Genomic DNA, 27,651 nt, shown 5'->3' with positions numbered 1-27,651 from the left:
TGCACGCTGCGGCTACGGCGCAGAGGGAAGCAGCGGCGCTGTCCCAGGCCGGCCAACGAAACTGCCCACGCCGGCAAACTACCGCTTCCCTGATAACGGCAGAAAACGAAACTCCGGGAAGCTGGCGCCAGGCCGGCTGGTGCCTGCACGGCGGCGGGCGCGCAAGGTGACAGCTACGAGGAAGGGCGAGGGGAGCCACCGAAGTGGCGGAGTTGCCGAGGCGAAATCCGCTTCCCTGCCGCCCTCCTCCCTCACATTCCACGATCTCCACGTGCGCCCTTCTCCGTGCCGTGCCGGCGCCGCCCGCTCCCTGGAGTTTCATTTACTGCCGTTATCGTGAAGCGAGCATTGGCCGGCGTTGGCAGTTTCGTGGCCCTCGCTCGCTATGCGCGCCGTGATATTTCACGACTGGCACTCATGATTCTGGTTTCAGCCTTACTGGCTGTTCATTCGCACCACGTGCCCACTTCCACTTCGTCTCTCTTTCTTCCTCGAGCACTCCTTAGAGCGCCCGTTTGAGGGGAGCGTTCGCCGTCTCCGCTGACTTCCGTACTCTCAGGCAGCTGCACTGTAACCGGTATTTCGTTTCCCGCAACTGCACTATAAGCAATACGTGTATACATGGAGTGCCATGGGAAAATTAACGGGAGTCTGAAAAGACCGCACTATATCCGGTCCTGCACTATAAGCGGTTACGTTATAAGTGGTCTATGCTGTATTGAGCGTGATATGCGCAAAGTTGGATGTGGCTACTATCCATTGGTCAAGCTGGTGCAGGACAAAGTCAGTCCCTACCACGTAGCACGGCCAGACTGGAGCATATGAGTGCTAGCGCACACTCAAGCCCTCTCGTGCACAAAACAAACACTGCATGTACACACTACAGTTGCATGTAGCTCTGGTGTACTACGTAGCATAGATACCGCAGCTGCCGCGGGGTGACGAGACCGCTGGACTGGATGAGCGCACTGCGGCTCCCTGGGGAAAACCGCGTTTGGCTAAGTTTGGCGTGTCTTAGGTGCCAAAATCGGAAGCAGTGGCGTCTACGTGAACATTCAAAATCAAATTTGAACTGCACGCCACGGTGGCATTCAGTAGGCGGAGCATTGTAAGCCTGCCCCTCTCCGCCGTAGCCTTTGCAGTATAAGGCATAGAAGAAGGAACGGGAGCACAGCAAACGGGATCATACGTGACTTTTGATTGTCCATAACTCTGCTTCTCTTGAAAGCACTGAAGTAGTTCCTGCGGCAAAGTATTTCCAACATAGTCTATTTTCATTTCAAATGCATCTCTCGACTTTGATAAAAAGTGTTTCAGGGCCCTTTTAAACACCACCAATGAATTAATCCTAGAGAGCCCCTACGGGGGGGCCTCTCTCATAGGATCAAAATGCCGCCATTACGAAATTTGTCAATCTGGCAGAATTTGACAATGTCCAGAAAAACACCCCAAGATAGCGTGCTTGGCACTGTGCGAGAAGCGCTATTGCCCGTTGACACCGATGCTTCAGGTGCCGAGTGATGCAAAATCTTGCAAAAGTGGTTCTATTGCCGACAGGAATTGATCGAGAATATGGCCCCTGGGTACAGTGAACTAGAATATAGGGGCAGTGCATCGACCGACACACACACCATCTTATCACTTGAAGTGCTACTCGCAGTGGTGCCGTTGTCGCCGCTCGCTAGTGAATGCGTCTAGCAAGCCATAGCTCCAGCACGCGATGCCCTTCACCGTGATGCACCTTCAATAGCCAGCGTCTGCAATCACGTCTTTTTTGCACAGCCGTTATCGCTGGGATCGGCTACATGTCACCAAGTGGCTGATCACGGTGATAACGGTGCTGTGGCGGCTTGGCAGTCATGTCGGACAGTGTGCTTGGCACAGTGCCAGGAGCATGCTGTCACCCGTCCATACCGACAAGGCCAGTTGCTAATTACCCGAAATGTTGCGAAAACGATTTTATCTGTGAAAGTTAAAAACTAAGGATACCGTCCTTGCTGGATGTCTTTGGATGATGACACACGGCATCACACTTACGCTTCCCTCACAAATATGCAACCCGAAATTTTTTTTCATTAGTGTGCATTTTTATAACAACTATCAGATATAATGAAGTTATTTTAGTGGCAGCTACAACTTCGTTATAACGAGGTTTCACTGTACTTGGCTTAATCCGTTCTGCAAAGTCAGTGACGTTCTATGATAATAGGGCAGTTAGGTGATAAGGCATGGCTGACAGCTATAGAGCGATAGGGTTGACCAAAAATTTTTGGGCAAGCACTGCAATTTTGGCGGCCCAGATATATCCCAAAATCCTACGCCAACATAAGCATGATCTTAAGCAACTACAGTGGAATCTTGATGATACGAATCTCACAGGGTCACGAAAAATATTTGTATTAGCCGAAATTCGTATCATCGAAACACAATTAAAACTAGCTAATTAGGGGGGGACGCGGGGATCAGATCGCGAAAATCGCGAGAGAAATCGATTTTTGAAAACCACGCGTTTGGGTATCTGCAACGCCTAATTTACGCTGCATCAAAATGGTTTGGCTGAAAACGCACTGAAAGTGCCCGAAAAAGTTTAATTCATCAGTGCGCAGGGCGAGAAAACAGCTTTAAATGGCGCAAAATCACCGCAGTTCACGGAGCCATATCTCGTATTTCCCATCACCGAGCGCCGCCATCTTGGTATCATTCGAAAGCTCAAAGTTTCGCCGTTCCGCTTCTCAATTCATCCGTCGTCGCCAACTTGTAACAAGCGCACAAACACCAAAGAAGCGCGGGTCTGCGATAGGTAGTCACACGGGCCCTCTGATAAAAGCGGGCCTCCGATTGGCTGCCATGCTGAAAGGCGTCTCTCCATTGGTTGCTGCTGTGACAGGGGCAAGATGGCAACTGCAGTTGTCTGCTTCGTAAACCACGCCGGCGTCTTCACTTGACACACAGAATTCGGATTACTGAGAACTCCCAGGTTAGTGATGAATCGTCGCTCGTTGGCGAATAAACTTTGGACGAAGCACGCCTTCGGAATACGGAAGCGCTCCTACGGCAAGAAAAATACGGCGATTAGCGGGAGAAGCGGAGGAGCACCCGACTGAACGAGCACAACCTTGCACCGTGGATTACGTGCTGCGCTATCTTGCACCGTGTGACTCCAGCAGCGAAACCCACAATCACCCTGTGCCATCGGCACCGATAACGCAGCCGACGGAAGACGCGCCAACGGAGGCTCCTGCGCCTCGGCGTACGGCAGCGCGAATCAGCTGAGATCGTATCTCGGTAGACATAGCTCGCTGCGACTAGGCAAAATGGCGCAAAAAAGAACGCGGCCCGAAGCATGGCAGCCACTCCGCCTGATGGCACGCGGAAAAGGAGGAAAAGCACAAAAGCAACAACAGCGCCACCGCTTCGAACTCTTTGCGCCCATTCGCGGCCTCCGCGCTGTCCGGCGTCGCGTCCGCGCCTCCGCACCAAAAGAGAAAGGGAGAAAGCGCGTGACTGCGCGCTGCTCTCTTTCGCGGTCGTCGGTGGGGCGGCATTTATTCGTATTAACCGACGTGGGTCGAAAATCGATTCGTAACAACCGTTTTCTAGCATGTTGCAAAGTAATGGGGCTCGGCCGGGACCGCAGAAAAATTCGTATCATCCGGAAATTCGTATTAGCCGTGATCGTATCATCGAGGTTCCACTGTACACAGTAAGCATGAAACACAGGCAAGTGTAAACGTGTAAATGCAAATTCTTGTTAAACCGGCAGCCTATGTTCACGCCATGGCTATTCAATGAATCGACCTATGAAATGAATCTCGTGCAAAATTTTACCTTTCTTCTCCCCTGTCCTCGAATTAGGAATTCCCAATGTGGCTCAACTTTGCCGTCTTTGAAGGTGCAGGTGTGGTAGTGGCTCTGAGTTACCACAAATTAGTTTGTCTAGACTTGCTGTTGTATGTTTAGTATGCAAACAATGTGAAAAAAGAAATGTGCGAGGCACTTTTGCTGGAAAAGGATTCACGTCAGTGCACGTGGCCTTAGTCAATTGAGCATAGCCGGCCCCCTTCTATTAATGTTGGCGATTCTGGTGGCACCTTCTGCCCCAATATGAAACTTCAGGGGACGTTTTCTAACCAGACGGAAAGTGTTGAAAGGCTCTGGCATTGCCTAAGGACAGTCAAAGAAATTAAAAATGAGCGCATATGTGTTAATTTGTTCTTTCAGCACAGACAATTTATTATTTCAGATTGCAGTATATGACACACTGTCTTGCCATGGCTATGTTGAACGACTACACACACTCAATAAAGTCAACAGGCTTGCATCTTTTGCATCCTGCTCTTATATTCTCAACAATTGCTTGGCTTATCGGCATTTCATGAGCAAGATGGCACAGCATTGCAAGCCTCTTGCAGTGTTGTTCCATCTTGCTCATCTTGCTTTTACACTTGCACCCAATGATGACATTAGTTTGCACCACTTACTGTGAGATCGAAGCGCATAAAACAGAATGCACTTATTTGCATATGACTGCCATTAGAAATATGCTGGGTCACATTTGCGCCACACATACTTGAAATCTTATGCAACTAATTTGGCTATCTATGTTACATGTTACATGCAGTGAAAGCGCACAGAAAAAGCTATTGTGTTTCCTGTGCAAGGGAATGTAAAGAAGCAATGAATTATTAAGTGTCAAGTATGTCATCCGATTCTCTCTCATTCCCCCCCCCCCTCCCCCTTTTTTTATGTAGGGGCTGCTGTTCTTCCATATTTCCCTTACACTTCATGGCCTCAATATAAGGTTATGTTAAACTGAACATCTACATATAAAAATTTCCACCCATTTAATGGAGCCTGCACAGGTAAGTTACACTGCCCCTTGCTTAATAAAAGTGGACCATCAAGTTCCTTGACAACTGTAAAGAATGATAGAAGCAGAGAGAGAGATGGAAGGGGGGAGGCAAGCAAAATTAAAATAAGGGGCTTACATAAGAGCGAAGACCAAACTCTGTTCTGTAGTTGTGTGCAGACAGAAGAATGATTTGGCGAGCTTTACTCAGTGGTCCATCAACAACTTGTGCAAATGCTTTTACATTCTCCTTTTGCCGCTCATTTGATTTCTTGGTTAACTGTAGCTGCAAGGAATAAAAATATAAACATTTTGAACACAACAAGATAGCAAGACAAGTGCAATTAGAATTTTATTTCAATGCTGTATGTTTCTAACATTTTATGAACAGGGCAGTAATGCACGTGAGTTCTTGGGGCTAAAAGAAATGCCCTTTTCCGAACTTTGAAATACGCAATGAAGGCAGAGACACTTAGGTCTTAAAGGACACAATGATGGGCAAGTTTCGTCTTGGCCTTGAATGAAAAGCAAATCGCACAAACACACAGGAGATACAGATAAGACAACACGGTAAGTTTGTAGTATAAAGCCTGTGTTGCTATTTGTCTTCCTCTGTGTTTGTGCAATTTATGCACAACATACCTTTCATTCAGGACACTAAATGGTTTCATACTTTGCTTACTTAATCCAGAAAACTTGAACCCAAACTCCCTAACCACATTTTATAGGTTTTATGCTTGTTTAAGCATACATTTCTAGAAAAGCAAGGGCTGAAAAATGTTTGTATTTCCTACACTCCTGATGACATAACAATACAAGCCAATCCCGAATGAGGCACTGGTGAACTTTATTACAGTAGGTGCTATTGGAGCCGCTCAATGCCTTCAGACCGGTTTGGTTTCATTACATTGGCTTCGCTAACTTCACCCAAAATGGAAATGGATGTGAAGATTCCTGCATGCGAAGCACACAACATATGGCTCTTTCCTTCAGTGAAATCTCTTTCAAGTACAGTTAAACCTCGATATAACAAACTTCAATTATAATGAAATTCTGATAAGGTGAGTATCTGTTGAGAAATTGAGAGCCAGACACGAAGCCTTAAACCCTGTGACTTAACTGGACAAGTGCAGCAGTTTACCGCAGGCGTGGTTACACAGTGCAGCATGCACTGAAAGCTACTTGCTCTGCTGTTTGCATGTTTCCAATCAATGTGATAGTACAGTATAGACCACTTATAACGTAACCGCTTATAGTGCAGGACCGGATATAATACGGTCTTTTCAGACTCCCGTTAATTTTCCTATAGAAATGCGCCTGGAGTGTCCATTATCGCAATAAAATAGTTGTTTTGGTTATAGTGCGGTACCGCTTATAGTGCGGACATTCGCAACTCCGGTGACTTACGTTATAAGCGGTCCACAGTGTACATGACAGCTACCCGACGTTTGCTTTGTATCTTGACAATCACAGCAATACCAAGAGCTACCAAAGAAAAAGAAAGAGGCTTAGCAGAATCTTTTAAAAGGGCCCTGAACCACTTTTTATCGAAGCGGAGAAAGGTATGTGAAGTGAAAATAGGCTATTTCAGAAATACTTTGCTGCAAAAAGTACTTCAATGCGTTCAGCAGAAGTGGAGTTATTAACAATCAAACACCGCCTCCGCTGTGCTCCCGTTCCTTCTTCAATGCCTTGCACTGCGAAGGCTACGGCGGAGTGGGGCGTGGTCACAACGCTCCGCCTTCTAAATGTTACCGTGGCACACAGTTCAAATTTCATTTTGGATGTTAAAGTAGACGCTACGACTTCCGATTTTGATGCCTATAGACCTTTTCACAAACCGACATTTGAGCAGCGCCATTGGCCGACACGAGCGACGTCTAGCGTCGCCGCCATTTTGGACTGTGCGCCTTGCGAGAGCAGGCCGGCCGCACTTAAGTTGTGTCATCTTCGCCGCGCATTATTTCGATTGTTTTCTTCCGCTTCGCTTGTCTTGTGCCGCTTGACTTGTTACATGTTTCACGTGCTCGCGTGAGCGCTCAGTGTAGTGTGCCATGGCAACAGCAAGCCCAGCCAGTGGATGTGGCGTTTCTTCGTCGGTAGCGGCGGCAGCCGCGTCTGCTTCGTCGAGACCTGGCGTGCTAATCAGCGGTATATTTCATTGTTATTGCTGGGCACATGTGACCGTATCGTCGATTGAATCTGATCACCATTACGTTTCGCGATTGAGGGTTGCCTCATTTAGCGAAAGCAGGCGCGTACGTAGCTGTCGGGCAATGCTTATAGAACCAGGCGCCGGCGGCCCGACGACGCGTGTCAGTGGTTGGTAGTTAGGCGGTGGTTAGTCCATACGCTTGCGACGCAACTGAACAGCTCAATCATGCAAAATTTATTGGATCTGGTATGGTGCAGGGCGCTTATAACCAAATGTCAAAGCATAAAGCGTGGCAATCGAGCAGCGCGGTACCTGCAGCAAACCGACGCGCGGCAGTGATCACAGATGCCAGCGCGACTAATACAGCCCAGGTGCTAGATTTTTATTTTTAGTATTTATTTATTTATACATACTGTCAATCCCAATAGGGATTATAACAGGACTTGTTATAAAGATATATTTGTTTAGCTATTTTTTACGTTTGTTTACCTGGAATGGCTTTTCTTTCGAATGTCTGAATTTGGAACAAGCTTCGCTCAAGGTGAACTTTATTGTAGATCGTGCGCGAAGTTTGTATTGCAGATATCGCGTACGGCAAGAATTGTTCGTGTGCGCTATCTCTGAAGCGAAATAAGCCAATAATATTGCAGCGTTAGGGCCATCTCTGCTCTTTCTCTTGTTTCCCTTACACCGTCTCACTGTGCTATGTTCATAATAAAGTAATGTCGAGTCTTAACAATTGTCGAATGAATGCCTATGCATATGACTGTAAACCACTACTGACCATGAGTGAAAAGCGCTTAGTGGTCAGCGAAGCCGTCTCTGCACGCACGTAAGTATTTCACTTGATCGACTGTGCGAATTTATTTTTTTCGTTACTGTTATTCTTGCAAGCATGATGCTATTGTCCGCGTACCCATGCGAATACCGTTTTTTTTTTTCTACGTTCTTACTTGCGCGGGCTCATTTAGCGCGTTTCTACGCCACGAATAGTTAGCGCATTATGGTTCCCGAACTCTAACACTGGCGCTAGGCCGCACTGATGAGGTTGACACGTTCGTTTTTGCGTTCTCTTGCTGCCCAAGCACATAGACAACGCTCAAAGATGGGTGAGCTCGATGCAGCACCACACTGTTGAAGTTAATTACCTTTATGGGCAGGGCCGCGTAGGGTGCGTGTGAACGCAGAGACAATGTTTTGGTGGACACAGGGTCTGCATACATCTTCCATAGGACACGATTTTTCCAGATCGTTGCGAAGTGTATTTACCGACTAGTTCTCTCGCAGAGTGCTCTAATTTGTCTTATACCGGTGTCACATGGACACTTTTGAAAGCGATCGAGACCGATCTGGATCGGAATGTTCGACCGCGATTGGCTCCCTTCCGCACATTGAGCAAAGAAGCCAATCGCGACTGAGAAATTCGACCCATATCGGGCTCGATCACGATCAAAAGTGTGCCGTGTGACCCCCGTATTAGGCACTGGAATGAAGTTGTGTTTGAAAGAATAACAAATGTAGCCTCTGCCATTACATACGAGAAAATATTGCATCTAAGAGCTGACAATTCTCGCAACCTGTAGGGAAATGTGCCGAAAAGAGTTTACCAAAATGCGTTATTTTACTGATGCGTGCATTGGTTCACATTATACTGAAATGCCAAGTCCTCAGGAGATGCAGGAAACCGGCGAAGCGTGAGCATACCACATCGCGGCAGTGGTCTCGCGGAGTGCGGTGTTGTGGACACAGTCACCAAAATCGTTATTTTCCGCTGGTTGTTTGTGCACCCATAAACTGTACAGTGCTGGCCTGTAGCATTTTGATGAGTATATATGCCATTATTTACGAGCGTAAGTCATTCGTGACAAAAATAAACGGAAACATCGAAGGAAAGCTACCACTCCGCAATGCAAGCTCAAGGCAAGCTCACAGTCCAGACCGAACAGGCAACACTGACACATACTCTCCACGCCAGACCGTCGGGAGCGCCCTCGTGAAAACGTCTATACACACTAAATGCAAGCCAAACGCTGTTTTCCTCAGCGAGCCGCAGTGCACTTAGCCAGTGAGTTGTGGCCCCCCACGGCGGCCGCGGTATCTACGCTACGTACCGACCGCAGCTACCAGCAGCAGCTGCAATGGGAATCTGCCCACTTTATTACGAAATAAACCGTCCAAAAGAGAGTGAGGAGCATGGCTTCTGTTGAAAAGAGAGCGTTTGAGAGAAAGGTGACTTCGTGCTCTTCTTGCGAGCTCCACGCACTGTGTACGACAGCATGACTTGGCTGAGATGTTCACAGCAGCATATGCTACCTGCGGTGCTTCCGCTCCTTTTTCAATGATTTGCACTGCGAAGGCTATGGACGATCGGGGTGTGCCCACAACGCTACACCTACAGAATGTCACCGTGGCGAGCAATTCAAATTTGATTTTGGATGTTCACATAGGCAATCACTATTTGCGATTTTGGAGCCTACGACGTGCCAAATGCAGTTGTCCTCAGCGAGCCGCAGTCAGCTCAGCCACCGGACTAGTCGCGGCACCTCGCGGCGGCCACAGTATCAACGCTATGTAGCAGACCACAGCTACATGCAACTGAAGTGTTTTCTTTGTGCACGAAAGTGCTAGAGTGCCCGCTTGCACTCATATGCTCCTGTCAGGCTGTGCTACGTGGTGCGGACCGGCTTTGTCCTGCACCAGCTTGACTGATGGACATTAGTCACATCCAACTTGCGCATTTTGAAGCGCTATCAATAGCTCATTACGAAGCGAAGTCTGCCACGGTGTCTAACCAGGAGCGGCCAGGAGTGAGCACGCGCTGGCAAGCATGCGTGTGGTCTGACCTTAAGTTTCGTGTGATTCGAGGCTAGTTGAGTGTTCAAAACTAGTCAAAATTGGTGAGACCTGACGGCTACGACACCGATAAGCATGGCGGCCAAAGTTTAATCCCTACGCAGGCGGCCGCAGCTGAGCGTACGTAGACGATAGACGATTTTTGATTACTTCAGCCTGTTTATTAAACTGCGTCAATAAATATACACAGTAACAGTAGGAAGAAGCACACTAGATCCAAACACCCTTCTTGATTGATGTCAGCTATTGGCCAATAGCAGCCACGTATGGGAATCTGCTATATTACAAAATAAAGCATCCATAAAGAGAGGAGCAGGCTTCTGTTGAAAAGAGAGCGTTTAGGAAAAAGGTAACTTTGCGCTCTGTTTAGGAGATCCACGTGCTGCGCATGGTTGCAAAATTTCGCTAAGATATTCACAGCACCCTATGCTATCTGTGGACTGTTTTTTCACCAAGCACGAGGGGTGGTTCAGGGCCCCTTTATTTGTCCATACAGCCGGGTCTTTATATTGCAGAGCTGCAGCTTAGCAACACGGCCTGGTGTTCAGTGTTGCGTAGGAACTCAAAGTAAACAATTTGGGGAATCTTTCCAGGCATTTCTCATTTCATGTAGACAGTGACACGCCAAAGTTAAAGGCGTTGTAACAGCATGCATAAAGGTTTGTGAAGTAATTTTTTTTAATTACACACCACGGCAACAGCACACATGACTAATGATCATAGCGTCACTCTTTAAAGTCACATTTTGTCTACGAGGTACACAAAATTGCTGCATCGAGCGATGTCGTCACTGCCACTCAACAAGCGGCACAGGTGCATTAGGGCCCCTTTAAAAGCAAAACATGATGCACAACAAGAAAAAATAAAAAATTAATCTTAATTCAATGAAAGTGAAAATTTCGTCTCAATATCTTAAAAGATTGTGCTTTACTATGCATTTCCTAACAGAGAAATGCATTGCATAAACTATTGGTAGCTTGTACAAACGACAAATTCCTTGGTGGAATGAAGAATGCAAGCAGGCGCACAAAAAACAAAAAGCATGGGGCATACTCCGTCGGACGCCAACTGCTGAAAATCTGATTGAGTTCAACCACATTAAATCCCAGGGAAGGCGGATGCGACGGCAAGCTAGAAGAATGAGCTGGGAGAGTTTTTATTCAAGCATAAATTTCTACACACAGAAGGCAAACGTTTGGAATGGGCTTAGAAGGCTTAATGGGCAGTAAACCCATCTATTACCCTGGTCGACGATCAAGCGAACACCTTGAAAGATCAGGCAGACACCCTTGGGGAGCACTTTTAGTGCATATCTAGCTCAATTAATTATTCTAAGTAGTTTCTTAAGTATAAATAAATAGCAGATCGTAAGGCACTGGATCCGATTGCAAACTGAATGAATCTTGTAACTGCGCTTTCAGCACTGCCGAGCTGAGAGCCTCATTTAATGCATGCCAGAGCTCTGCACCCGGAGCTGACAAGATCGTATACATGGTCAAGAACTTTCACAAAGACACATATATAACACTACTTGCACTTTTTAACACCATTTGGGCTTCCGGATACCTCCCTTCAACATGGAGAGACGCTACTGTAGTTCCAATATTGAAAAAAGGTAAAAATCCATCTTAGTTAATAGTTACCATCCGATATCGCTTACAAGTTGTCTTTACAAGCTATTCGAGAAGATGATAAATTGTTGTATGATACATGTCCTCGAAGCTAACAAAATCCTTAACCTTAATCAGTGGGGTTTCAGGGAAGATAGTTCTACAACTGACCATCTCGTACGCATGAAGTCGAACATCCGTGACGCTTTCATTAACAAGCAGTATTTTTTGTCTACATTTCTCGACATGGAAAAGGCGTACGACATGACGTGGCGCTACGGGATATTACGAGATTTTTCAGAGATGGGTATATGCAGAAACATGCTTAAGGTTATAGAAAGCTACTTGTCTAACTGCATATTCCGTGTCAGAATTGGTAATGCTCTCTCCAGGCCGTTTGTCCAGGAAACTGGGGTGCCGGAGGGTGGCGTTCTAAGTTGTACTCTCTTTATTGTAAAAATGAATTCATTACGCTAATCAATTCTACATACAATATCTAATTCAGTATACGATGACGATGTGCAAATAGGCTTCAAATCATGTAATCTCTTGCGAGCGACAAGTTCAGCTTGGCCTGAACAGGGTGTCGAAATGAGATAATGAAAATGGGTTCATATTAAATCCGCAAAAGAAGCCCCTGTGTACTTTTTACAAGGAGGAGGCTTGGTCCCAGATGCTAATATTGAAGTCTATGGACAACGCATACCTCTGCATACAGAGCACACATTTTTGGGTGTCGTACTTAACTCCAAACTATCCTTCATACCCCACATCAAATATAATAAGAATAAATGTCTAAAAACAACAAATATTCTCAAAGTTCTTCCGCACACAACATGGGGTAGTGATAGGAAGTGTCTGACAAACCTGTACAAAAGCCTTATACATTCCCGTCTGGATTATGGCGCTGTGGTCTATCACTCAGCCGCACCGAGCACGCTAAAGATACTGGGTGGTGTTCATGATTTAGGGATCCACCTGGCCACAGGTGCCTTCAGGATAGGTCCCGTATCAAGTCTTTACATGAAATCAAATGAGTGGTCACTTGAATTTCAAAGAACATCTTCTAGTTTTACATATTTCCTGAAAGTATATTTGAACCCTGAACTCCTATGCAACTGTAAATGACATGACGTGTGCTACACTGTTTAGTAATCGTCTCACTTTCAGAGAACCCTTGTCGCTATGTGTTAGAAGACTTAGAAGAAATGTATGTCTCGCTTCTAAAACACCGTCTGAAGACCCCAGCAAGGACATTACCGCTGTGGCACTGGGAGATCGTAGAATGTGACACATCATTTGTAGAAGTCTTGAAGCATGCTCCACATGAACACCTTCGAATGCACTTTCTAGACCTGCAAGCGAAGTACTACAGATGCATCAAAGTCGCATGCGGGCGTGTCCTAAACCACAGTTGGACCATCACTTTGGGAATCAGACGTCCTACACCCACTAAGCATCTTTACGGCTGAGGCCTATGTGTTATTGTCGGCTGTAAAGCACATTATGCAAATAAACTTAGAGAAGGGAATAATATTTACACACTCATTAAGCATAGCTAAGGCTTTAATGTCTCTACAAAAGCACAGAAATCCTGTAACAATTGAACTTTATTTCCTTTCGTGCACTAGCTATGCAGCTGAACAACATATTGTGATATGCTGGGTTCCTGACCACAGAGGCATTTAGTGTAATATGCTTGCCGTAATTTGCTTGCCGATGAACTAGCTACATCCACAGCAACGAGAATTCACAATGCTCCCGTAGCTGTCATGGCTATAGATTTAAAACCTTTCCTGTGGAAAAAACAAAGAAGTTATTGGAAACACCTCTGGTATGCTGAAATGTCTAATAAGCTTCTCCTAATCAAACCAAAGTTAGGCATTTGGCCATCAACAACAAAACCACGGAAAGCCGATGCCCTCTTAACTTGGCTAAGAATAGGACACACGTACAGCGCACACAACCACTTGTTGACCGGCGATGAACCTCCCATCTGTTGTAAATGTAGTGAGAGGTTGACCGTCATCCATGTCTTACTGGAGTGCCAAGAAACATGCTGAAAGGAAAAAAACACTTCCCTCTAGCTTACAGACAACCTTTCGCTCTGCATCCAGCAATTTTTCTCGGTAAGGAATCACTGTTCAACACGAAAACATTATTAGATTTTTTTCAATGAAGTCCACTTGCTACGCGTTATCAGCCCCAAGAATTTGTAGCGAGGCCTCTCTTGAGAAGCCGCTGTTGTGATGATAGCGTTTGGTACAGCGCACGCCTCCAGGCCCTTACTCTCGAAGAACCTGATGAGGCAGTAGTGCTTCTGATAGTCACATATTTTAGAATATCACCTCTTTGTAGCATATGTTTTATTTTTGCCTAACATATCAGTGTACCTATACATCAGTGTCATAATTTTATTTAAAAGCATATTTTACACATTTTACAGCGAATGCTTTTAGGCCACTGTACAGCCGAGTTACATATACCACTTGACATTAGCCACTAAATCGAATAGTACATCATACCATTGTCTGGCGCTCTTTGGCCTTTCGTGGCCCTCGTGCCATAAAACCCCACTTATCATCATCATCACTATGCATTCCCATTTAGGCCTCGTCTTTATTTTTAATATACTTATAATGTGGGAAAAAAGGGCAATTTGGGGCATTTTAGATATTTTATAAATATGTTTGCTAACTATTCCTGGTAGTCTTGTGTCCAAATATTCGGCTAAAATGTTTAGGCATGCAACAACCACAAAATATTCATCCCAAAATTGGAAAAATTACATTTGTATAATGTTTGCAGCTGTAAATTCTGCATTGAGGTGGTCCATATAAAATATGAAAGGTTGAGTGTTTCACAGTAGGACACGCAACAATTTGTTATCTCAAGTTTAAGTGAAGTTATTGTTTTAGGCTAGAAAAAAATTTGTAAAGTGTGGTCCCAACTTCATACGACGCTGTTGACCAGCAGTGCATCTTCACTGCAATAGATGCCTCAGGAGGGTGGGATACTTAATGTCCTGACTACATTTTACTCAGGAGGTAGCAGTGGTTGTGGCCTAAAGTACGGTCCAAACCGTTGTCTGAATTCTTGCGCAGGTTAGTGCTTTAGTAATTTTTTCATAGTCCTTCACAAATACCCTCTGTGCCGCCACCACTGCTGCCTTTTCGCTCTGTGTTTTACTGCTTGTGTTTACAGTGAAAGCTCGTTAATTCGCACCTCATTAATTCAAACTTTCGGGTTAATTCGAACTGATGGTCATGGTCCGGCCACAATATATAGGCGTCTATGGGTTAACCAACTCGTTAGTTCACACGCGCATCGGCTCCTCTATCGATAATTCGAACTGCGCGCCGCTGCGTGGTGGTATTTTATACTGCCGCCGCAAGCTTTCAAGGTTCAACGATAGATGGCGCGAGCGCAGCGGCGTCACTGTCGTCATTGCGCTCGCTCTTCGCATCGTGTGGTGGTTCGTGCCGAACGTGTCTGCGTAGTCTCCGTGTCCTTTGTGTGCCGCACATTGTCGCTAGGCCTCGTGTACGTCAGAGCTACGAAGTCGTTCGGTGCCGTGTCGCTACGATGTGACGCTGCTCACGGCCTTGCATATGTTGGTGCGTTCCTGGGATCAGGTCACGGCAACAACTGTTGCCAATTGCTTCCGCCACAGTGGCTTTTGTGTTACCAATGAGGGCACAGCTTGCGAGCCCGACGAGCGCGAGGCCGTGGTCATTCCTGCCGGATTGCGGGATGCGCTGGAGGACGTGACCTTCGAAGACTACGTCGATGCAGATCGCTGTGCAGCGGTCTGCGGCATAATCACCGACGATGATATCATCACGCAGGTGACTGGTGGAGAAGCGCCCGTCGTCGATGTAGGTGCGGATGACGAAGAGGATGATGCACCCACGCGGCCCTCAGCTTTGGAACTAATGGAGGCTATGCGTGTCGCGTGTCTATTCTTCAGCTTCGAGGAAGACGCAGAGGATGCTTTCTGCCACGTTCGCGCGTTGGAAAACAAGGCTATAGCGATCGCATTCAAAGAAGAGAAACAGACAGTGATCACGGATTATTTTTGCAAGTAAATATTTTGAGTGATTTTCCAACAACCCGGTCTCAATTCCTGCTGTTTTTTCAATGAATTTCGTTAGTTCGAACTTCGGTTTAATTCGAACTCATTGGGCGTCCCCGCGAAATTCGAATTAACGAGCTTTTACTGTATTGCCCTGTGTGCTAAACCGCGATGCCGACTAACGCTGAGCTGGCAAAGGAAATTGAAGTACTCCGTGCTGAAGTCGCAGAGATGCGCCAAAGCCTGATGGCTTTTAACGACTTGTACGAATGTGTTAAATCAAGGAATGACAGTCTTGTGCAAGAAGACAAATCCCTGAGGGATGAGAACAAGTCCCTCGTGGATAGTAACAAGAACCTTACGCAAAGAGTTGGTGACCTGGAGCAGTACTCGCGGCAAATAATGTGGAAATTAAGGGCATCCCAAAAACAGACCGAGAAAACTGCCTGTCAATTGTACAGGTCTTGGGCGAAAAGATCGGCTGTCCTGTGGCTGCTGCTGATATAGATATTGTTCACCGCGTACCCGCTAAACAGAGAACCAACATCATAGCACGATTCTTCTCTAGGACAAAAAAGGCTGACTTTGCATCCAAAGCGCAAAAGGCCCGACTCCCTACGACCGCTATTGGGCTCTCGCATAAGCCACCGACATCTATTTTTGTCAATGATCATCTAACACCGGAAAATAAGCGACTTTTTGCACAGGCGCTAGAACTTAAGAAATCTAAAGGTTGGAAATTTCTGTGGACGGACAACTGCGCTATCAAGGCCAGAAAGTCGGAAGACAGCCGTGTGCACCGAATCTCCTGTGTGACTGATCTAACTATCTTCACGTAATCACATGTTTTCTTAGTACGCTTTGATCTTTACAATTCATCATGGCTGAGTCTGTTTTTTCACTTGATCAAACTAATTCTTTGCTGAAACAAAAGCGGCCCACGCTATCTTTAGTACATCTTAACATCCGCAGTATTTGTAGGCACCACGATGATCTTATCACATTTCTTTCCATTCTGGACCACGCTTTCTATTTCATTTGCCTGTCGGAGACGTGGTTGTCATCACATGATGGAAATCTGTATGGTCTTCCCGGTTATACTTCCGAATACTGCCATTGCGAAGGACATCGCAGTGGCGCTTCGGCCATATTAGTAAATTCAAGACTGTCATATAAACGCTGTCTTGACCTCACTTTGTGCACCTCTCTCTGCGAATATGTTTGGTTTCAAAGCAACTTTCAGTCAAGCAGTAACTTGTTGCCGATCAATCGTAATTATTATAATTGCGTCCATCTATCGCTCAGCTTCGTCTTCTTATATCGAGTTCTGCAGAGAATTCGAGCAGTTACTGAACAAGTTAATTGACGAGAACAAGGATATTATAATTTGCGGTGACATTAACATCAATATAATTGACCCTAACAGTCAGCCATGCTCTGAGTACGTTAGCACTTTTCTTAGTTGTGGATTTTCTTCGCTAATTCATACTCCAACTCGGTGTGAACAAGGTGGTTCTAGCACTTTAATAGATCATATCCTTTCCAGCTTACCTACTGATAATACCACGGCTGGTGTAGTGAACTATGATATAACAGATCATTATCCCATATTTTTTAGAGCAGGCTCCGTAACATCTAGTCTATCTAGAAAAAACATCAGGTCATTCTTTGATTCAATTAAATTCATTCACCTCATTCGTGCGACTGACTGGACTGACGTGTTTCAGGAGCAATGCGGAGAAAAATCTTTTGCATCTTTTTCAGCGAAGATATCAGAGTGCACTAACTTATGCATGAGTAACTTCACGGTGACGCGCTGGTTCAGTACACCAAGAACGCCTTGGATTAGTAACAGTTTAATGCGGTCCATAGTAAAAAAGACACCCTTCGCAAGAAGCTCAAAACTCAGCCATTTAATAACACATTGCGTTCACGATTCAAAGCATATTCGAATGTTCTTGCAGCCGCCCTAAAACGTGCTAAGTGTAATTACTACGAAAACAAGATTAGACAAAATGGAAACGACACCAGACGAAACTGGCAAGTTATTAAAGAATTTTTGAATACTAATACCACTGATAATGGCATATCATGCGTCAGCTACAATTCAGTTAATTTAACCGACCCTAAGGACGTCGCTAACCCTTTCAGCAACCATTTTAGCACTATAGATGATCTACAGCATGAACCACCCTTACCTAGTTTACCACGCAGTCCCTATTCATTTTACTTATACCCTACAACTTTCACAAGAAGTTTGTAGTATAATAACATCAGCCTTGATCTCATCCGACCGTCGAACATTAAGCTTGTGCATAAAGAAATTTCACTGGTACTTGCCGACGTAATAAATAAATTGTTTAAAGATGATGTCTTTCCCAAAAGCCTCAAGATGGGTAAGGTAATTCCAATTTTTAAAAAAGGTAATCGTGAGTGTTTGAACAATTATCGCCCTATTTGCATTTTGTCTTTCTTTAGCAAGGTAATTGAAAAACTTATTCACAAGCGTTTAACTAATTACTTATCCGAATTTAAGCTATTATCTCCTTATCAATTTGGTTTTAGAGAGCATTTGTCAACAGAACGTGCACTTATTACGTTTACTAACAAAGTTAAATTAGCTATAGACAAAGGCCTATTAGTCGGTGCTCTCTTTATTGATTTCACTAAAGCATTCGATACTATTAACCACCCCATCCTCCTACACAAACTAGAATTTTATGGCATTTCTGGCCCGCTTTTGCAGTTAATTCGTGACTACCTAACAGACCGGCCACAAATAGTCCAAGTGAATAGTTCCTTCTCTTCACCTAAAATTATTAATAGAGGCGTCCCTCAGGGATCAATACTTGGGCCATTGTTATTTTTTATTGTTCATTAATGATTTGCCACAAATATTAATGCATGCCCACTGCCTTCTCTATGCTGATGACACAACCATTTTTGTATCCGACAAAAATTCCGTCACACTAATAAACAAACTAAACAATGATCTTTCTAATGTTCATGCATGGTGCCTGAAAAACATGTTATACATCAATCCATCGAAGACAACATTTATGGTATTTCATTCCCCTCAAACATTATTCATGGATTCCTTAGTTGTATCACTTAACAATCACATAATTACAAGATCTGGGTCAACCAAATTTCTAGGCATTACCTTAGATGAGCACTTAAAATTCAACCGCCATGCCCAATCTCTTGTTCAAAAAATTTCTTTTGGCATTCACATTATCAAATCAGGCTTATTTTTTCAGCCAAGTATTCTCTGCATGGTCTTTGTATTACGCGTATATTCACAGTCATCTTTCATATTGCCTGTCATCACGGGGTAATACATACTTCACTCATCTCCACCAACTAGAAGCTTTACAAAAGCGAGCGGTACGATTGATGACATTTCAACCTTTTACATCTCACTCTGCTCCCATTTTTCGTTCCATAAACCTTCTCCCCTTGCGCATGCTATTCAATCATAAGCTGTTGGTAATAATGTTCCGCCTCATAAATACGGAGTTACGTATTGAAAGTTTTACCCGTACTGACCTCATTAATATTAATAACACAAGGTTTTCCACATGTCACAATTTGCTCCTTCCTAAAATTCGAACTAACTATGGGAAATTTACTGTCATGTTTTCAGGCATATCATTGTGGAATTCGATTCCATCCGATATCAAATCATGTGCAATTGAAGCCTTCAAGCATAAAGCTAAGGCATATTATATTAACTCACTACCGAACTCCTAGTATTTTTATTGTGCGATGTAAACATTATTAAATATATTTGTATTGCACTGTTCCTAATTTTCTTTTTATATTTTTAATTGTTGTTTTCTGTCCCTATCAATACTTTACAGCATTGCTTGTTCCCCATGCTACCACCACCTAGTTTTGTAATAAAACGCTGTTTTTTTTTTGTTTTTGTTTTCTTCCCGATGAAGACTTTTCTGTGTTGCAAGTTCTACATACTACAACAACAATTTTGTACTCAAAGCTCTGTTTTTTTTATCCTGTTTTTTTTTTTCGTTTGCTTTGTTTTTGTTTTCGCTGACAAACACAACTTTGTATGATGTAGCCTGTTACTGTTGCCACAATTGTATTAACCCCCCTTTGTTTCATGTTTAGGAGGTCCCCCCAACAGTTTTGACTTCGGGACCTCCGATTGTGCAATTATACTTCACCTGTTATATTTTTTGTACTAGTGATGAAAATAAATTCAACTTCAACTAATTGCAGAAGTGCTTGAGACTACCGTGCCAAAATAGCAAAATAGTTTCGGGAGCCAAAAGTTATTCTCAAGACAGGAGAGGCAATTGGCGTTATGGATTATGTGGAAAATTAACATCAGGATGCCTCCCACTTTTCAATTGGATGAATGAACAAGCCACTGTACATACAACAGTTTCGCAGAATTCAAAAACTACACTACCTTTCTGATGGAGTTCTGTCCCAATACAAAAAATTGCAAGAATTTTTTTAATCTCTGCTATCGTGAACATGACTACAGTCAGGCGCGGATCCAGGGGGGATGTCCGGATGTCCTGACCACCCCCTCAGATTTCTGCATCGCCCCCTCGCTGACAAGGGGATGGCCCTGTCGCAAAAAAAAATATGGCCACCAGCATTCTTCAAAAGTATTTTTCTCGAGTACCAGTGGTATCAGCCATGTAGAAATAAAGCTAGCTCGCTCACAAGCTTAGTTGTATTCCGTAGGAGTGTGGTGTCGCGAAGTTGCCGTAGTTATTTTTTCTCATGAACACCTTGGACCTCCTGGCGCCTGCCGTGCCTTACTCGTCCCGTCGGTGGCGTCGAATGAACGAGGGGACGTCCCTTTTGCCAAACACGCCGAGGTCCGCTCGAGCGCCTTCTCGCCTGATTAACTTAGTTTCCCCTTGGGGTGTCAACAGTTGCCTCATTGGCTGTCATCGGTTCCGCGACCAACCTGCTTAATGAAAGAGATCTCTTGCTGAAGTGTTCATATATAAATAATAACAACTAGCAGCTAAACTAAGAACTACGCATAGGCAACTTTTTTTAACTGTAGCACTCATTGTGATCACAGTTACACGTTGACAATATCCAGTACGAGCACAATACCGTTTGTACGCTACAAGTTTTTCATTGCAACTTGGCAGTTTTATTGTCGTACATTAAGCACAGGAGGCTCAAGCCCGCCGGATCCGTTTATCTGAGTGGGCGTTCTCGCGGAGCGGGGCGAAGCCTCGAGCCGCGGCTGCGAAGTGGGGGAGCGTGACGTCAGCGGCCAACGCCAGCGCACGGGCCTAGGATGGCGTTGCGTGGTTACAGAAACGGGAGCAGATGCGCGCCTTGTGTAAAATGATGACGTCGCGTGGGAAACAAAACATGAAGATGCTGGCTTGCGCTCTCGCCTACTACGCCACATCGTTATTCTTGTAGGTGGCATCGTGAGTCTTCATACGCGGTGATTAGCATATCGTAAACAACCAGCGTAGTGGTAGAACGTTCCTCTAGTCAACACACCACCACGACTCAAGTGAGAAGATGGCACTGCCATCCCTCCACAGAAGTGGTCACTGAGCTTCATGATCATTCATGGGAATTCATGAGAATTGTCGCGTCTTTATTCTCGATTATTCTGCGCAGTACGACAATTGAAATTTGGAGTCTGATATCTCGGAGCATGGACACGCTATAGAATAATTCTTCCGACTGATACTGTGTAGAAACTCGACTGTCTCTAAGTTTTCAATATGAACATACCCACTTACTGCAGTCAATAAAAAATAATTGTTCAATTTTAGTTAATTGAGCTGCTCAGAGCGATAATTATCATCTCAATTTGTGCCCCCTTAGCCACATAACTTATTTGCACAGGTGGTCTTCACGTGCCTCCCAGTGCCTAACTTTAAGAAAACCATAAAGCTTAGTTTTGAACACCCTGTATTATCAGGCGCAGCTGCCAAGCACATGGCTGTATTGGGTAACGTCCTTTTCCTATAAGCTCGGAGAAACCGATACCTGGCTTCGCTACACGTCTTCTTCCTCTTTCTGGGGTTTCACGTGCCAAAACTAGTTCTGATTATGAGGCACGCCGTAGTGGAAGGCTCCGGATTAATTTTGACCACCTGGGGTTCTTTAACCTGCACTACAACGCAAGAACACGGGCGTTTTTGCATTTCGCCTCCATCGAAATGCGGCCGCGGCGGCCGGGATTTGATCCCGCGATCTCGTGCTCAACGCCTGAGCTGACTGAGCCACCACGGATGGCTACAGGTGTTGCTTTAGCCGTATAAAACGCGGGTTTATCGTGAGGAAAAACGGTATATTTCGGTAAATAAGAAAGGCTACTATCATCATCGTCATCATTGACAGAAGCTGACCCCCCCCTCAGAAAAAACCTGGATCCGCCCCTGACTACAGTATCTTTGTGTAGTGGAACTTTTCACCATTTCACACGTTAAAAGTACTTGCAATGACATAGGCAGCATTGTCAAGCTTTTATTGACTAGAGCAAGCCTCCAAAGGACTTACAGAGACAACATCATGACCCCCTACCATCTCTTTGAATGGGCGAAAAAAAAAAAGTGAAAAAAAAAAAATCACAGTCTTGTGCACTGAAACACATTGTAAAAGAAAAAAAAGATCAAATTATTGCCACGCTTCCAAAGAGCTGTATCAGTCACTGGTACATGACTATTCCACAACTTTCATTCCTTGTCACTGGCTGTGATCTGTGCAGAGCTGACTTCCTATCTATTGACACAGGAGTTGGAGGTAGGTAAATAAACGGTGTCATAGCAGACTCAAGCATGTGATCGGTATCGCCCCACCATTCTTCCCTATATTGCAGTGAAGATGCACTGCTGATCAACAGTGACGTCTGGAGCAGGGACCAAACTTTTTTTTTCTCACCTAAAACAAAAATTACTCCAATTAAACGTCTGAAAACAAATTGTTAGGTGCCCTTCTATAAAACACGCAAGTTTTCATATCTTTAAGTGGACCATCTGAGTGCGGAAGTTACAGCTAAAATGTGGCACAAACGCAATTTAGTTAACTTTGGGATAATTTTTCTTTAATATTTCATGGTTTTTGCATGCCAAAATATTTTAATCAACTATTTGGACACACAACTGCCAGGAATATTTAACAAAACAACTACAGGTAAATCTAGAGTTTATAAAGCATCTAAAAAGTGCCCCAAATTGGCTTTTTCACCAGCTATATTACGATATTAAAGACACAGTAGAGGCTACAAAGGAAAATTGAATTCTGGGGTTTTACGTGCCAAAACCACGATTTCATTATGAGGCACACCGTAGTGGGGGACTGCAGATTAATTTTGACCACCAGGTGGGATCTTTACTGTGCCCCCAATGCATAGGCAACAGTTGTTTTTGCATTTTATCCCCATCGAAATGCAGCCACTGCAGCCAGGATTCGATCCCACGACCTCGTGCTTAGCAGTGCAACACCATAGCTGCTAAGCCACCACAGCGGGTGGGGCTACAAAGGAGGGTGCACAGTAAAGCACAATGTTTCTATGGTAATGAGACGAAATTTTCGCTTTCATTGAATTAAGTCAATTTAAAAAAAGTTTTTTTGTACAAGTTTTGATCTTAAGGGTAGAATCTGAACGGCACTCAGGCATACAAATTAGTTTTTTTTCCACACAAAATGCTTTGTGAATGCATATTTCTAGACCCAATAAATGTGCACAATTTTAAGAAATCGGAGAGGGCCAAGTTTTTGACCGGTGCGTTTGGCGTGGAATGACCCCCGAGTGAAAGCTAACAAACACAAGCACACCCCTCCTATGTTCTAGCAAATGGGAAAAAAGAGGTTAACGTGTCCCACCCATACTGTCACCACTCCTGTGTCACTTTCCAGCACATTTATCAGGCGCAAAACTTGAAGGGTTACCATATGTGCATGCTATCGGCACGGCCCTAGTTGAGAGGGAACAGTTGAGAAGGAATGGGGAAAGGAATCATTACACTGTTTATATCTCTATTATTATTAGGGTTTCTTTTCAAAAATTTCTGTGGGAATACTATACTCATTGAAAGACATCGCGCTCACTCCAGTGTATTCTGAGGTGTAGAAGGAAAGGTGTTGCAGGGCCCCTTTAATATTTGCCTTTAGTGCTCCAAAAAAAGAGAAACAAGGGGGGGGGGGGGGGGTATACATCAGATGCACAGTAACTTTCAATCTTACCATGAGCTTCTTGGAGAACTGTGAATAGTAAGGTGAAGTATGAAAATCTTCCAAAGTCACTGAAAACTGAGATTCTGTGCTTGACTTTTCTCTTGTCAGGCTGGGTGCAAAATAAAAAAGCATACTTAATCATACAGGCATCTATATGGTCCAAAAAATGCTTCCACATCCACACCTATACTAAAAACAAATTGTCGAGTTGACAAAATACACTTCATTGCAAGAAGAGGACCTGGCCGCCTTGGCATAGCAGTTAGCCACTTCCTTCCACATGAATGCCACAACTAGCCCTTGTCCTTCAGTCTGGAGTGTCTTGCAGGGTACTTGACCAAGGCAATGGTCAGGCCTGCTGCACAGCAGTATGTGCCAAGAACCTCTGCTTCCGGACAGACTGCCATCGGAAACCAAGCAACATTCACCACTACAGTTCTATTGAGCGACACTAGTGTAACTGTGTTCCTTGAGGAACTATCAGAAGCCAGTCGATGCAATTACAGTATTAAGTAATGGGCATGTCTTCTACTAGTACAAAGGCCTTTCTAATAGGAGAAAGTACAGTAGATTTTTGAATCAATCATGGCATAGAAGGAGGGAACATGGTGGATTCTTTAGTGTCAAATAGTGGGCAACAGTCATTGTAACAAAGTTTAACAGGAAGTCTTCATTCATGTCTTCCTCCCCCTATGCAAAACCTTGCGGTGATGTAGGTAAAATGTAAATAAAATAAATACAGGCACAGGTCTATACTAACAACAACGAAGAGATAGAAAAGTGTAATGAGGACATTAAATCAGCAATTTTGTAGAGTGTCAAAGCTCCCTATACCATTGCCACATGTCTGTTTTGTTTTTTGTCCATAACCTCTTTCACTAAATTATTACTGTTATCCCTCAGAGCAACACACACTTGCTATATATGAAATTTCTTGAATTTTGTTGCCAATTCTACAGAGAGAGGTGAATCTGATCAGATCGCATGATCGCGAATAGTGTTACACAATCTTGAATCTATGCAAGCACCACTAATTGCTCAGGAATATACAGCAACAATTATAAATAGCAGATGGATTTCACCCATGAGTTCAGATTTGATGACCGTGCTTGCCACTATTGCTGTCATATTAGTGTTACTCTTCATTGTGGGCACACTTTGATCTTAGCCAAAAGGCCGAGAAGCGATGTGAAAACGAAATGCGAAAACACCCGTGTACTTAGATTTAGGTGCACGTTAAAGAACCCCAGGTGGTCCAAATTTCCGGAGTCCCCCATAACGGCGTGCCTCATAATCAGATCGTGGTTTCGGCATGTAAAACCCCATAATTTAATTTTTTTTTAATTGTGGGCACAACAGTTCTGCCAATAAAGAGTCAAGATGCTTTGTTCCCTCTTTCCAGTAACCTGTCTGCTTCTTCACTACCACTACACCATGACATTATAGTAATGAATGATTGCAATGCATAAGTGAGGAAAGGGCAGGTAAGCAAGCACAATTATTTTTATGTTCAACAGGTATGTGGTTGCCCTTCTTGTTCAAGAAGGTAGACAAGATATGTACTTATCAATGATGAAAGAAATATTTTCATAGATGGCACCCTTTCCCCAGGCTGTGCAAGGGTAACCTGCCTCTATATTGGCTTCATGGTGCTCCAAAAAATAAAACAGTTGGTAGCTGCATTCTTTCCCCTCAAGTCTCTCCTTTTTTCCACACCTTACGGTGCACATTTTGTGCAGTAAACTACAGAATTCGCATTAACAGATTATGGCGAGAAACAGTAGAGAGAAACTGTTGGTTAAGCAAACAATAAAAAGCTTAGAAGTAATGCATTTTTCTGTTTACACAAGCAAAATGGACATGAAAAAGCCATAGAGAAAACAAAGGAACAAAAAATTTGATTTTATGGAGTGTGCCAATCTCAGCAACTTACAGGATGCAGTGGTTATGGGTAGATTGGGGACCTTAAGTTAATGAAGTTCAGGATAAGCCTTTATTTAAAGACAAAAAGGGAAATTTGTTAGGAAAAGCATAAAAACCTGTCAGTAATCATAGAAGTACAGGTATTCTAGCTGGGGGTGATCGGATAACTAGACAGAAAAATTACTAACTCTTCCAAGCAACAAATGAGCTAATATAAAAATGTCAGAGCATGAAAAGCTTAGGCCCTAGAGATAGGACAGCGCTGGCTAAACTGTCAATATTACTATCATAACGGAAGGTAACTGTCATAAATGGAAGGTAAGTGATATTTGAAAGTATCGCAAGGGAAGGATCAAGGAAGCAATGAAGCATGGAGGAAGTATGAGGATACAATGAAGGATAAATATGGCAATGTTGTCAACAACTTGGTGGGATTATTAAGAGTAGTACGGCACCAAGCTACCCTCACTTGTGACAGCAATCAGCGTGATGACAGGATTGCTAATTATGAATGGCACTTACGTAACAAATACATAAATATGGGCTCTGAACTGGATAAGTATAAAAGTAGGCCTAAAAATAAACATGCAGAAGAGTAGCAATGATCAATAACAGTGCAGAGAAACAAGAGTTTACATTTGGTAGCCAGCTTTTAGAAGCAGTAAGCGATACACATGTCTAAGCCAAGTAATTACAGTAGATTAAGACTACAAAAATCTGTAGGAGAATAAAGATGAATTCTTTAATCATGAACAGCGACTTATTCCATATTCTTGAGAAAAAGTATATAATCAGCATATTCTGCCACTTTTCACCTGTGGGGCTGAACCTCAGAGGTTTAACAAAGAACCTTGAAACAAAGTTGAGGACGGCACAATAAGCAGTGGAAACAAAATGATAGGCAGGAACACTGAGTGATAGGAAGACAACAGTGCAGATTAGGGATGAGATGTCAGTAGATTATATTCTTGACAGGGTGTTGTACAGAAATTTTTTCTGTTTCAGTTGGCGTTTAGCTCTGAAAAGCAAATGTAATGATTCATTTGAGCCATAGTGGAGAACTCCGAATTTTGACTACCTCGGATTCTCAAATTCATGTGCACGCAAACCATGGTACACAAGGATTTTTACATTCTGCCCCTATTGATATATACGGCTTCTGAGGCTGGACATCCAACACACTGCCTTAAGCTCGGCAGCAGAACGCCACAGCCACTGAGCCACTGCGGCAGGTCATAACTCCATTTCTAAATCAAAAAGAGTACACAGTGCTTTTTCAGCTGAGGTATCTGAAAATGCCTAAAAATAAGTCAGGTGAGACAATTCAGTGATTCAATTGTACTCGGTATGCCAAAGTATGTCAGTGAGTGGCAACTTCCTTGGCTTGCTTCGATCATCGGCAACTATCAGAAAGTGTTATTTTGCTTCCTTGCCTTCTGTTCCTATGTGATATTGAACACCAATGCATTGCTTTATCAAGCATGCCACCTTTTGTAGCATAAGAAATTGTTTGCGAGGTGCTAGCGTGTCTCATGGCAAAGTCAACAACCAAGGGCTAGATAAAGCTATCTTGTTCCCGATAAAGCTATCTTGGGCTTGTTTACAATACAACCTTAAGAACAAATGCTGGTCTGACTAGTCTCAACTATTCTGAACCAATGGTTGAACTGATTTGGAATGGTTCCTCCAAAATGTTCCAGTTTGGGTTTGGTTCCAAGACGGCAAGAAAGATAACAGCTAGGTTCAGTTCTGGTCCAATGAAAAATAACAGTTCAGCAGCAGGTTTCGCTTAGATTTTGTGATTAGTTAAGCTGCAATAGCACATACATGGTGTAGTGCTGATGTGCTCGGTTTTGGTTTCATGAGCAAAATGAGGACAGAACTCTTCATGCCAGTGTGCCTTAAGTAAGATTTATTTATTTGCTTTAAAAGTCAATTTGCTATGAGCTTACCGAATTTCAAACATGCAGCTCGCCAAAGATCCAACTCA

At 43.9% G+C, this 27,651-nt stretch overlaps 1 protein-coding gene across 2 annotated transcripts in view; it reads right to left on the bottom strand.

Moving 5' to 3' along the window:
- LOC119436551 (guanylate-binding protein 4-like) overlaps nt 1-27,651 on the bottom strand; it is a 162,635-nt gene that overhangs the window by 16,336 nt on the left and 118,648 nt on the right. For both annotated transcript variants that reach the window (XM_049658538.1, XM_037703429.2), the window contains exons 20-21: nt 23,748-23,847; nt 4,989-5,135 (exon numbers count right to left, since the gene is read on the bottom strand). In XM_049658538.1, coding sequence (XP_049514495.1) covers nt 4,989-5,135; nt 23,748-23,847 — 247 coding nt within the window. The remainder of the gene's footprint in view (nt 1-4,988; nt 5,136-23,747; nt 23,848-27,651) is intronic.

The sequence above is a fragment of the Dermacentor silvarum genome, chromosome 1 (assembly GCF_013339745.2).
Source record: "Dermacentor silvarum isolate Dsil-2018 chromosome 1, BIME_Dsil_1.4, whole genome shotgun sequence".
Taxonomy (NCBI): domain Eukaryota; kingdom Metazoa; phylum Arthropoda; class Arachnida; order Ixodida; family Ixodidae; genus Dermacentor; species Dermacentor silvarum.
This window is presented reverse-complemented; position numbering and strand designations above follow the sequence as displayed.